General features: G+C 39.3%; 1 protein-coding gene across 3 annotated transcripts in view; it reads left to right on the top strand.

The window, feature by feature from the left end:
• SLC16A9 (solute carrier family 16 member 9) overlaps positions 1–10,628 on the top strand; it is a 78,805-nt gene extending 68,177 nt beyond the window's left edge. For all 3 annotated transcript variants that reach the window (XM_016918355.4, XM_507806.7, XM_054659634.2), the window contains exons 5-6: positions 6,804–7,718; positions 8,448–10,628. In XM_016918355.4, coding sequence (XP_016773844.1) covers positions 6,804–7,718; positions 8,448–8,626 — 1,094 coding nt within the window. In that variant the 3' untranslated portion in view covers positions 8,627–10,628. The remainder of the gene's footprint in view (positions 1–6,803; positions 7,719–8,447) is intronic.
• Positions 10,629–12,685: the final 2,057 nt, after the last annotated feature.

Raw genomic sequence — 12,685 nt, 5'->3', positions numbered from 1 at the left:
GGACTGGTGGTGACAGACTCTCTCAGCATTTGCTTCTCTGTAAAGAATTTTATTTCTCCTTCACTTATGAAGCTTAGTTTGGCTGGATATAAAATTCTGGGTTGAAAATTCTTTTCTTTAAGAATGTTGAACATTGGCCCTCACTCTCTTCTGGCTTGTAAGGTCTCTACAGAGAGATCCGCTTTTAGTCCGATGGGCTTCCCTTTGTGGGTAACCCAACCTTTCTCTCTGGCTGCCCTTAATATTTTTTCCTTCATTTCAACCTTGGTGAATCTCATAATTATGTGTCTTAGGGTTGCCCTTCTCAAGGAGTATCTTTGTGTTGTTCTCTGTATTTCCTGAATTTGAATGTTGGCCTGTCTTGCTAGGTTGGGGAAGTTCTCCTTGATAATATCCTGAAGTGTGTTTTCCAACTTGGTTCCATTCTCCCCATCACTTTCAAGTACACCAATCAAATGTAGGTTTGGTCTTTTCATGTAGTCCCATATTTCCTAGAGGCTTTGTTTGTTCCTTTTTATTCTTTTTTCTCTAATCTTGTCTTCATACTTTATTTCATTAGGTTGATCTTCAATCTCTGATATCCTTTCTTCCACTTGATCAATTTGGCTATTGATACTTGTGTATGCTTCACGAAGTTCTCATGGTGTGTTTTTCAGCTTCATCAGGTCATTCATGTTCTTCTCTAAACTGGTTATTCTAGTTAGCAATTACTCTAACCTTTTTTTAAAGCTCCTTAGCTTCCTTGCATTGGGTTAAAACATGCTCCTTTAGCTCGGAGGAGTTTGTTATTACCCACCTTCTATAGCCTACTTCTGTCAATTCATCAAACTCATTCTTCATCCAATTTTGTTCCTTTGCTGGCAAAGAGTTGCGATCCTTTGGAGGAAAAGAGGCATTCTGGTTTTTGGAATTTTCAGCCTTTTTGTGCTGGTTTTTCCTCATCTTCGTGGATTTATTTACCTTTGGTCTTTGCCGTTGGTGACCTTTGGATGGAGTTTTTGCGTGGTCATCCTTTTTGTTGATGTTGATGCTATCACTTTCTGTTTGTTAGTTTTCCTTCTAACAGGCCCCTCTTCTGCAGTTCTGCTGGAGTTTGCTGGGGGTTTACTTCAGACCCTGTTTGCCTGGGTATCACCAGCGGAGGCTGGAGAACAGCAAAAATTACTGCCTGCTCCTTCCTCTGGAAGCTTCATCCCAGAGGGGCACCTGCCAAATATCAGCTGGAGCTCTCTTGTATGAGGTATCTCTCTACCCCTGCTGGGAGATGTTTCCCAGTCAGGAGGTATGGGGGTCAGGGACCAACATGAGAAGGCACTCTGTCCCTTACCAGAGCTCGAATGCTGTGCTGGGAGATCCGCTGCTCTCTTTAGAGCTGGAAGGCAGGAATGTTTAAGTCTGCTGAAGCTGCGCCCACAACCGCCCCTTCCCCCACATACTCTGTCCCAGGAAGATGGGAGTTTTATCTATAACCCCTTGCCTGGGGCTGCTGCCTTTCTTACAGAGATATCCTGCCCAGAGAGGAGGAATCCAGATAGCGGGAGTGGCTTTCAAAAGTCTCTAAAATATCTAAATTGGGGGCATTCTATGTCCAACAGAACATATGAAAAGAAAGCCTATGGGCCCAGTAAATTGAGAGTCACATGCTGGTGAAGACATTGCTAAAAGAAAAAGAAAGTGCTTCTAGAAAGCACCTTATCCCTGAAAAAGATAGGAGAAAGGGAACGAAAATTAACATCCCTAAGGCCACTGTCAGAAAGACTGATGCTGATCATGTCTCCACCTCCTTGTAGTGTGGAACTTACAATTTTTCTAAAGTACTGGTTTCTCAATACCTCTCACTGGCCTACGTGCATATCCAAATGACAAGCTGTTTACTCTTGTTATTCCTTTAGTAATCAAGAGATGATCACTGAGGGGGAAAATATAAAATATAATTTTTAAATATAAAAGCATTCTGGACATATAAAAGTGGTTTTTCAATTTTCAGATGAATTTTTTAAAGTTATGTACAGTTCTTATCAAAATTTATGTGGCCAACATTTCCTGAGTTTTTTAGGACATACAGTTGCCAAGTTATCAAAAGTTGTAAATTTACATATGCTTCTTGCTGGTAGGTGAGTAACCCTGGAAGGTCAGGCTTTTAGATAGCCTGAAGAACGTCAGTAGTTATTCTGGCAACAGGATCCAAACTAATATTTTATTCCTGAGGCCAACCCAGTGGCAACAAAGTGATTCGTGGTTGAATTGAATCCAGCTGTATATTTCCCCAACATATTTTAAAAAGCACTGCCCAGTGAGAAGTGTGAATTGTGGTCTAGGTGGAGACAAGGCCAGAGTCAGAGGACATGGCTAAGGCAGTGATGGGAGAAGGGATGCAAAAACAGAAGATGGGGAATCCAGAGTAGTTGGAATGCAGTTTGCAGAACCTGTGAGGATCTTCCACAAGTGTGGGAAGGACTGTAAGAGTAGGCATGGCAGCTTCAAGGACAGTGGGTCTCACCTGTACTATATTTGCTGTAGAGGCAGTATGACATCGAGTTAGAAGCACAAGCCTGGATCCACACTGTCTAGTTTTGAATCCTCTTCTGTCACTCACTAGCTATCTGGTGTTAGACAAGTTACTTAACTGTTCTGTACCTCCGTTTTGGAACTGTAAACTGGGGATAATAGTACGTTGATGAAAAGAGTCAAATTCTTTAAAATATTTGAATTTTTATGAGTAACAAATGGCCTGTGACACAGTCCCACGAGAGTCTGTCTCAGGTGGTCAGGCTAAACTTGATTTTATACATTTTAGGGAGACATAAGACATCAATCAATATATGTAAGTTGTACATTGGCTTGGTCTGGAAAGGCAGGACAACTGGGAACAGGGGCTTCCAGGTTGTAGGTGGATTCAAGAATTTTTTAAGTGGCAGTAAATTGAAAGGGTTAAGTTATTGTCTGAAGATCTAGAATCAATACAAGTGAATGTCTGGGTTAAGACAAGGGGTTGTGGAGACCAAGGTTCCCATTATGCAGATAGAATCAATAGAAGGGAATATTTCTTATCAGACTTAAAGAGTCTGTTCTATCAGTCTTAAGGTGCCTGTTTTAATGTTAATACTGGTCAGCTGTGTTTGAATTCCAAAGAGGGGAGAGTATAATGAGGCATATCCAGCCCCCCATCCCCCTGACCTTATCATGGCCTGAACTAGTTTTTCAGGTTTACTTCAGAATACCCTTGGCCAAGGGGAGGGTCCATCAGCTGGCTGGGTGGCTTAGAATTTTATTTTTGATTTACAAATAGTACCCATCACATTGGGTTATTGGACATATGAAAGGGATGTATGTGTAAGGCACATGACGGGGGCTCTCAAGTGTTAGCAGTTATAATTCTGACCTAGGTTTCCCTAATGTCCAAATGTATTTGTGTTGAAGGTGTTGGGAGTTGCATGCTGTGACAGATGATCTTGATTTTCACTCAGTCTTGAGAGGAGGGCATAGGGGCCTGGTCCATAGCACACTAAATAAAAAATGAAGCAACTATGGGCCGTCAAGATTTAAAGGAGTTTTCAGTTTCAACTCACAGGGAGCTAGGTGAAGGGAAATTAGGGAGAAGTATGAACCCACCTTCAGTCAAAGATATGATAAGCAAAACAAAAGTCACAGCAGAGTTTTTTAAAAATTAAAAAGAAACCCCACATCAAAACACTTGAAATATTGTGACCTAGTTGAAAGAAAGGAATGTGGGCATGAAATGAAGGTTTGGGGGAAGCGATCTTCCTCTGTAGTGAACAGGGGTTGGTCCACAAATGCCCATGGGCCAAATCTGGCCTACTGCTGGTTTGTGTATGATTAACAAGCTACAATTGGTTTTTACATTTTTAAATGATTGAAAAAAATCAAAAGAAGAATATTCATAATACGTGAAAACTATGTGCAATTTACATTTCAGCGTGCATAAATAAAATTTAACACAGCCATGCTCATTTTTTTATGGATTATCTCTAGCTGGTTTCATGCTTCAAGGGCAGAGTTGAATATTTGGGACAGAGATTGTACACCCTCTATGCCTTAAATATTTACTCTCTGATCCTTTCCGGAAGTTATTGACCCCTAGTATTAGTGAGTTAAAGCATGGCTGTATTTCTCACTGCTTCGTGTTCCCTGAACACCATTTAATATTTTCTCTCTTTGTAATAATGTATAACATGCATGGAAGCATAATTAGTGCTTTATTTCACTTAACCCTTTACAATGATTATTTTAAAATTAGGATGCTCTTTTTGAAGATTAAAAATTACAGTTTTAGCTATTGCATGCAGGGCTTAATTCCTAGGTAATGGGTTGATAGGTGCAGCAAACCACCATGGCTATATTTACCTACGTAACAAACCTGCACGTCCTGCACATGTATCCTGGAACTTAAAATTTTTAACAATCACAGTTTTGCAGTTTACAGAATTCCACCAGGAAACTCTAAATTACTCTTCAATACCCCGGGGGAAAAAATCCTGCATCTTTCTAAACCACAGACATGTTCTTGTGGGATGAAGGCTGAGGAAACTAGCCTCCAATGTGTAATTTGATTTTCCCCACTCTCTCCTATCTTATGTGTTCAATAAATATCTGTTGAATTGATTTTCATCATGTTGACAGATAAACTTAGTTGGCAAGAATAGGAAAGTTGTTTATTTATTTGTTCTGTGTGAAAATATAGAACTTTCAAAACACCAAGAGCATTTTTTTTTTGTTTTTTTTGAGACGGAGTCTCGCTCTGTCGCCCACGCTGGAGTGCAGTGGCGCGATCTCGGCTCACTGCAAGCTCCGCCTCCCGGGTTCACGCCATTCTCCTGCCTCAGCCTCCCGAGTAGCTGGGACTACAGGCGCCCGCTACCACGCCCGGCTAATTTTTTGTATTTTTAGTAGAGACGGGGTTTCACCGTGTTAGCCAGGATGGTCTCGATCTCCTGACCTCGTGATCCGCCCGCCTCGGCCTCCCAAACTGTTGGGATTACAGGCGTGAGCCACCGCGCCCGGCCCAAGAGCATTTTTAAGTATCTAATGATGTGACACTTTGTTAGAATCTGTACAAAGAAATAGGCAAAAATCACGAATTTATAGTTAATGGGTACTAATGCAGTACATGAGGTCACCCTGCTGTTTTTAATTCTGTCAGTGTGTTTTCTGTAGCGTTTTTAACTTTTACAGTATATGCCACGTTTAATGAGAGAAGGAAAGGATTACATTTGTCTACTGTTATTACTTCTCAGTAGTTAGCAAAGAGATACTCTCTTAACAGTCCCAAAAGATACTATTTTAGTTGCCATTACATTAACATGAAACATTAATATTTCCATGCAAAGTTTTTTTTCCTTTGGGAATGAAGGGGTTAACTTTAAAAAATGTTAAGAAGGGACAACTGAGGTCCCAAAGAAAATATTTTCTTACAACTCTAAGGCAGAGCCATTTGGCTATTTGGAAGAATTGTTTTATAAGATGGGTTTTTATAGCAATCTTATCCATGCAATCAGTGATGCCTCTGAGCTTGGTCCTATTGGCATCCTGATGAGATTATAATGTAATTTAATACTGACCATTTTAAACATATGATCAACCTTTTCAGACTATTTTTTTCCTGATTTTTCACATGACATTTCCCAATGACATTTACATTTAAAAATGCTCAGTTTATTAAAGATTGAAATCAGAACCAGATGAGAACAGTACCAATTGATTAGGCTACCATAACTTGGCAACCCTGTGTGTTTAGTGTGATCAGTGCTAAAAAGGTGAATTATTCACAGTGTACATAGATGTGTAAACCAGCATATTTTGTAATTTAAATACCCTAAAAAAATTCTACTTTTCTCATAATTGTATTAATGCGTGAAAAGGATGAATCACTCATTCCGGTGATTCAGCAATGGATTTGAACTATCAAGCCATTATAAATATCCTTAAACTGCAATATACTATTTTTAAAAAGTAAAATATGAAAATTTACTTTTCTGGAATAAATACGTAGCATGGAGCCTGGCACATAATAAGTGCAAAGAAAATAGTTTCATGATGATACTTGGTTTTTGGGTTTTTTTGTTTGTTTGTTTGTTTGCTTGTTTGAGACGGAGTCTCACTCTGTCACCAGGCTGGAGTGCAGTGGTGCAATCTTGGCTCACTGCAACCTCTACCTCCTGGGTTCAAGCGACTCTTCTGCCTCAGCCTCCCAAGTAGCTGGGACTACAGGCGTGTGTCACCATGCCCAGCTAATTTTTGTATTTTTAGTAGAGACGGGATTTCACCATGTTGGCCAGGATGGTCTCGAACTCCTGACCTCGTGATCCACCCACCTCGGCCTCCCAAAGTGCTGGGATTACAGGCCTGTGCCACCACACCCAGCCCATGATACTTGTTAAGAATATGGGCTATTGGGGTCAAACTGACTGAGTGTGAATCCTATTTATGTTCTTTACAGATTTTTGATCTATGGCAAATTTCTCAACCATTCCAGCCCTAGGTCACTGCATCTCTAGATTGGGAATAATAATAGGACCTACTCAATGGGATCAGTAAAAGCATTAAACATGATCGTGCGATGTAAAGTGCTTAACAGTGTCTGAGCTGCAAATTCTAATTCTTAAATGTTCTATCAGTATTACTATATTATTGTTATTATTGTTATCTTCTATCTTCTTAATATGATTTTAATATGAAGTTACATATAAATGCCAGTATAAAAAATAAATTGAATTGTGATACTACAAATTCTAATCCTGAGAGCCTCAGATTACGAGGTTGAACAGTTCCCATTCCCTTTTTAGGTTCAAGCGTTGGCCTTTTCATATATGCTGCTCTGCAGAGGATGCTGGTTGAGTTCTATGGACTGGATGGATGCTTGCTGATTGTGGGTGCTTTAGCTTTAAATATATTAGCCTGTGGCAGTCTGATGAGACCCCTCCAATCTTCTGATTGTCCATTGCCTAAAAAAATAGCTCCAGAAGATCTACCAGATAAATACTCCATTTACAATGAAAAAGGAAAGAATCTGGAAGAAAACATAAACATTCTTGACAAGAGCTACAGTAGTGAGGAAAAATGCAGGATCACGTTAGCCAATGGTGACTGGAAACAAGACAGCCTACTTCATAAAAACCCCACAGTGACACACACAAAAGAGCCTGAAACGTACAAAAAGAAAGTTGCAGAACAGACATATTTTTGCAAACAGCTTGCCAAGAGGAAGTGGCAGTTATATAAAAACTACTGTGGTGAAACTGTGGCTCTTTTTAAAAACAAAGTATTTTCAGCCCTTTTCATTGCTATCTTACTCTTTGACATCGGAGGGTTTCCACCTTCATTACTTATGGAAGATGTAGCAAGAAGTTCAAACGTGAAAGAAGAAGAGTTTATTATGCCACTTATTTCCATTATAGGCATTATGACAGCAGTTGGTAAACTGCTTTTAGGGATACTGGCTGACTTCAAGTGGATTAATACCTTGTATCTTTATGTTGCTACCTTAATCATCATGGGCCTAGCCTTGTGTGCAATTCCATTTGCCAAAAGCTATGTCACATTGGCGTTGCTTTCTGGGATCCTAGGGTTTCTTACTGGTAATTGGTCCATCTTTCCATATGTGACCACGAAGACTGTGGGAATTGAAAAATTAGCCCATGCCTATGGGATATTAATGTTCTTTGCTGGACTTGGAAATAGCCTAGGACCACCCATCGTTGGTAAGATATTTATCTTAAAATCATCCCATTTTACTGTTCTTCCTTGTCATATCTCCAGATATAGAGGTCCAGATTGTAATAGTAGCACAGATTTGTACAAAATAAATCTGCATGGAACATCTCATGGTAATGATTTATTCAAGACTGCTTTGATATAATTGAGAAAGCGAATATGCATGCTCTGGGATTTGTGTTCACTCTTTATTTGGGAGAAACTCAAAATGCCTGCTTTTTTTTTTTTTTTTTTTTGGAGACGGAGTTTTGCACTGTCGCCCAGGCTGGAGTGCAGTTGCGTGATCTCGGCTCACCGCAAGCTCCGCCTTCTGGGTTCATGCCATTCTCCTGCCTCAGCCTCCTGAGTAGCTGGGAGTAAAGGCACCTGCCACCACGCCCGGCTAATGTTTTTTTTTTTTTTTTTTTTTTTAGTAGAGACGGGGTTTCACCGTGTTAGCCAGGATGGTCTCCATCTCCTGACCTCGTGATCCCCCCGCCTCGGCCTCCCAAAGTGCTGGGATTAGAGGCGTGAGCCACCGCACCCGGCCTGCCTGCTTATTCTTATCCAAATATTTGAGAGATTCTCTTCTTCTAACTCCCAGTAAACCACGTTGGAAGTAGTGGAGTAATATATATACTAATTATAACTATATATAAAACTGATATAATTAGGGTATGGGATGGATGTTCATACTATTTCCATGAAACTTACTTTTTTTCTTACTGTCTTTTCAGGTTGGTTTTATGACTGGACCCAGACCTATGAGATTGCATTTTATTTTAGTGGCTTCTGTGTCCTGCTGGGAGGTTTTATTCTGCTGCTGGCAGCCTTGCCCTCTTGGGATACATGCAACAAGCAACTCCCCAAGCCAGCTCCAACAACTTTCTTGTACAAAGTTGCCTCTAATGTTTAGAGGAATATTGGAAGACACTATTTTTGCTATTTTATACCATATAGCAACGATATTTTAACAGATTCTCAAGCAAATTTTCTAGAGTCAAGACTATTTTCTCATAGCAAAATTTCACAATGACTGACTCTGAATGAATTATTTTTTTTTACATATCCTATTTTTTATGTAGTGTATGCGTAGCCTCTATCTCGTATTTTTTTCTATTTCTCCTCCCCACACCATCAATGGGACTATTCTGTTTTGCTGTTATTCACTAGTTCTTAACATTGTAAAAAGTTTGACCAGCCTCAGAAGGCTTTCTCTGTGTAAAGAAGTATAATTTCTCTGCCAACTCCATTTAATCCACTGCAAGGCACCTAGAGAGACTGCTCCTATTTTAAAAGTGATGCAAGCATCATGATAAGATATGTGTGAAGCCCACTAGGAAATAAATCATTCTCTTCTCTATGTTTGACTTGCTAGTAAACAGAAGACTTCACGCCAGCCAGGAAATTAAAGTGGCGACTAAAACAGCCTTAAGAATTGCAGTGGAGCAAATTGGTCATTTTTTTTAAAAAGATATTTTAACCTACAGTCACCAGTTTTCATTATTCTATTTACCTCACTGAAGTACTCACATGTTGTTTGGTACCCACTGAGCAACTGTTTCAGTTCCTAAGGTATTTGCTGAGATGTGGGTGAACTCCAAATGGAGAAGTAGTCACTGTAGACTTTCTTCATGGTTGACCACTCCAACCTTGCTCACTTTTGCTTCTTGGCCATCCACTCAGCTGATGTTTCCTGGGAAGTGCTAATTTTACCTGTTTCCAAATTGGAAACACATTTCTCAATCATTCCGTTCTGGCAAATGGGAAACATCCATTTGCTTTGGGCACAGTGGGGATGGGCTGCAATTTCTTGCATATCCTCCCAGTGAAGCATTTATTTGCTACTATCAGATTTTACCACTATCAAATATAATTCAAGGGCAGAATTAAACGTGAGTGTGTGTGTGTGTGTGCTATGCATGCTCTAAGTCTGCATGGGATATGGGAATGGAAAAGGGCAATAAGAAATTAATACCCTTATTCAGTTGCATTTAACCTTAAGAAAAATGTCCTTGGGATAAACTCCAATGTTTAATACATTGATTTTTTTTCTAAAGAAATGGGTTTTAAACTTTGGTATGCATCAGAATTCCCTGTAGATCTTTTTGAAAATATAGGTACCTGGGTATCATGCATAGAACTTTTAATTCTGCTGGTGTAGGCTGTTGCCCAAACATCTATAATTTTACTGAGCTCTTCAAGTGATTCTGATAACACAGCCTGGATTGAGAATTTTTATAAGATTGGCAATGGAAAAACATTTATTCTTTTAAATAATATATTTTTTAAAACCCAAGAGGTCAGGGGATTTTATAAACAAATAGCCAAGTGTTCTTTAAATAGGAGGCACCCTTCCCATTGTGCCAAAATCATCTTTTCATTTATTTTGAAGTATGTATGATTATTTTATACTTGTATGTTGCCTTTCTTCCAAGGCGCCTGAAGCACTTTATAAACACGAATCCTCACAACACCTCTGTGAGGTAGGTAAATAGTACTTTTCTATGTAGTAAACCTGGAATATGGAGAATTTCATAACAGTTCATTCTACTTAATAATGCAATAATGGAGCTCCAAGATGTCTTGGACTTCTACAACACACTCAGACTTCTGGAAAGTTTTCTGTACCTCATTCTTTAGTCCCTGTCAAGGTTAGTAAATAAAATAAGTGACATAAAAAAAAAAAAAACTAAACTACTTGTTGTGTTGAAAGTTCCTTTTTGCCAATGTTATGTTCAGGAAACCCAATAACCTGAAAAAGTTTGACTTTGATGTGACATCTTCATATTCATCAATGCTGATAATTGTCCAAAGGCATCTTCACTATGTCTGCTAAATAACATCCAATGTGGGCATTATCTGTTGTCTAGGGGATGAATTTTAAGTTACAATAAAATATTTTTCTTTGTTTTGCATCAGTTTGGTTGCTTTTTCTCCTCTTAGTTCTCCACCCAATTATAGTGACATGTCACTTGAATGTGAAACTATAAATTACCTGGCATAATTCAGACTCTGGAACATGGTTATTGGACAAAAGCATATTCAAAATGCTTAGCTACTTTGACCATTGCCTTCCGAAAAGCTAGTTTATCAGCTTTACCTCTTGTGGTAAAGAGTACTCTGCAGGTCTTAATTCTTAATAATAATTTATAGAATTCTTAATATGTTTCAAGCTTATGTTGTTTAACCCTCATAATAACCTTGTGAGATGAAGATTATGACCCTCATTTTATGATCTAAAACATAATTGTCATAATACTATGGACAACATATTATAAAAGTATAAGTAATTTCCAAAATCAAAATGCAAAAATTTTCTCTTCGTAGAAATTAAAGTAAACCCTTTAATTTCTAACATGGTTCAGAAATTAGGCCTGGCCAGGAGGGTTGCTCTAAAGCCAATCCTTTAGTGAACAGAGAAAATTTTCTGTAGGGTAATCATGTCAGCAGGGAAGAAGGTTCAGCCACCGACCTTTAAAGGGCTCATGAGGAACAGTTCCCAAGAACCAGGAGTTCCAGTACTGGGAGGTCATGACCAAACATTTATGCCAGCCAACCAGTCCAGTGACCTTAGGTAGCCTCGGTGCTTAGCAGTTGGTATAGAATTATCCTAACTCAGGATGTTCCAGGACATAAAGGGGAGCTCCATTTTGAAACAAAGGACATCTCATTTTCTCTTTTATTTAGAAGGAATATTATATTGAACACATAAAATACATGATTTACATTAGCAGTACCATGCACTTTCTCCTTCATTAGTAACAATCTTGGGCCGGGTGCAGTGGCTCATATCTGTAATTCCAGCAATTTGCGAGACCGAGGTGGGCAGATCACTCAAGGCCAGAATTTGGAGACCAGCCCGGTCAACATGGTGAAACCCCATCTCAACTAAAAATACAAAAATTAGCCAGGTGTGGTAGCACATGCCTGCAATCCTGGCTACTCAGGTGACTGAGGCAGGAGAGTCACTTGAACCCAGGAGTTGGAGGCTGCAGTGAGCCAAGATTGTACCACTGCACTTCAGCCTTGGTGACAGAATGAGACCGCATCTCAAAAAGAAAAAAATATCTTGGGACCGTCTGCTATATAGTCAATTGTATATGAAGGATGTCAGTAAAATCCCTCTTTGAGTAAGGAGTTTAATCTCAGTCAGTTAAAATGATCAGAGCTCTATGAATACATGGATAATACTTGGGACTGCAGTGTACATACTTGTTAAGGTTGTGATTCCACAACCAGATTGCCTATCTCAGTCCCTGTGGCCAGGTGACTGTGAGCGAATTATTTAGCCTCTCAGAGCCTCAGTTTCCTCATTTATAAAACACATCATAGGGCTATTGTGGGAATTAAATAAAATTCCCAATATATATACCTGATATGTAGTAGATGTCCAATAAAATATTAGCTATTATTTTTGTCATTGTCATTGTTAAATGTATTGCTTCTCTGTACCTGAGGGAGGCATCAAGTGTTCCAGGAACAGGTGTAGGGTTAATGTTTGCATTAAAGGGCTTCATTTGGAAGAATAATGAGCCTCTGTTATTCCTAATCACATAACTGTCACAGCTTTTGCCTGTTCTTGTCAAAATCTTCTTTCCCTAGGGATTCATGACTCAGCACATTTTTTTGGAATTGCCGTTCAGAAGCTTTGACACAAAACAAAACACAGGCTGTTCCTCCACAAATCAAATAGAAGCCACTTTGTAAATTGAATTGCTATGGGAATTTGAACTTTTTCCTCTCTTAAGAACTCTCATCTGAGCTGCTCAGAAGGTGGGCCTGAAATTGGGCAGAAAGCAAAATGATCCGATTTGTTTACCGAGTACTAATTGGCTTCGGCTCAGGGCCCTTACCTCACTGCTTTCCAGCCTTTGAGACTTACTCTTGAGGGAGTGCAATTTCTTGCCAGGTCTCCTGGGATTCTATTCCTAGTGGAGCTCAGCCGCATTAGTTGTTTTTTTGCTGCATGCAT

The sequence above is a fragment of the Pan troglodytes genome, chromosome 8 (genome assembly GCF_028858775.2).
Source record: "Pan troglodytes isolate AG18354 chromosome 8, NHGRI_mPanTro3-v2.0_pri, whole genome shotgun sequence".
Taxonomy (NCBI): Eukaryota; Metazoa; Chordata; class Mammalia; order Primates; family Hominidae; genus Pan; species Pan troglodytes.
This window is presented reverse-complemented; position numbering and strand designations above follow the sequence as displayed.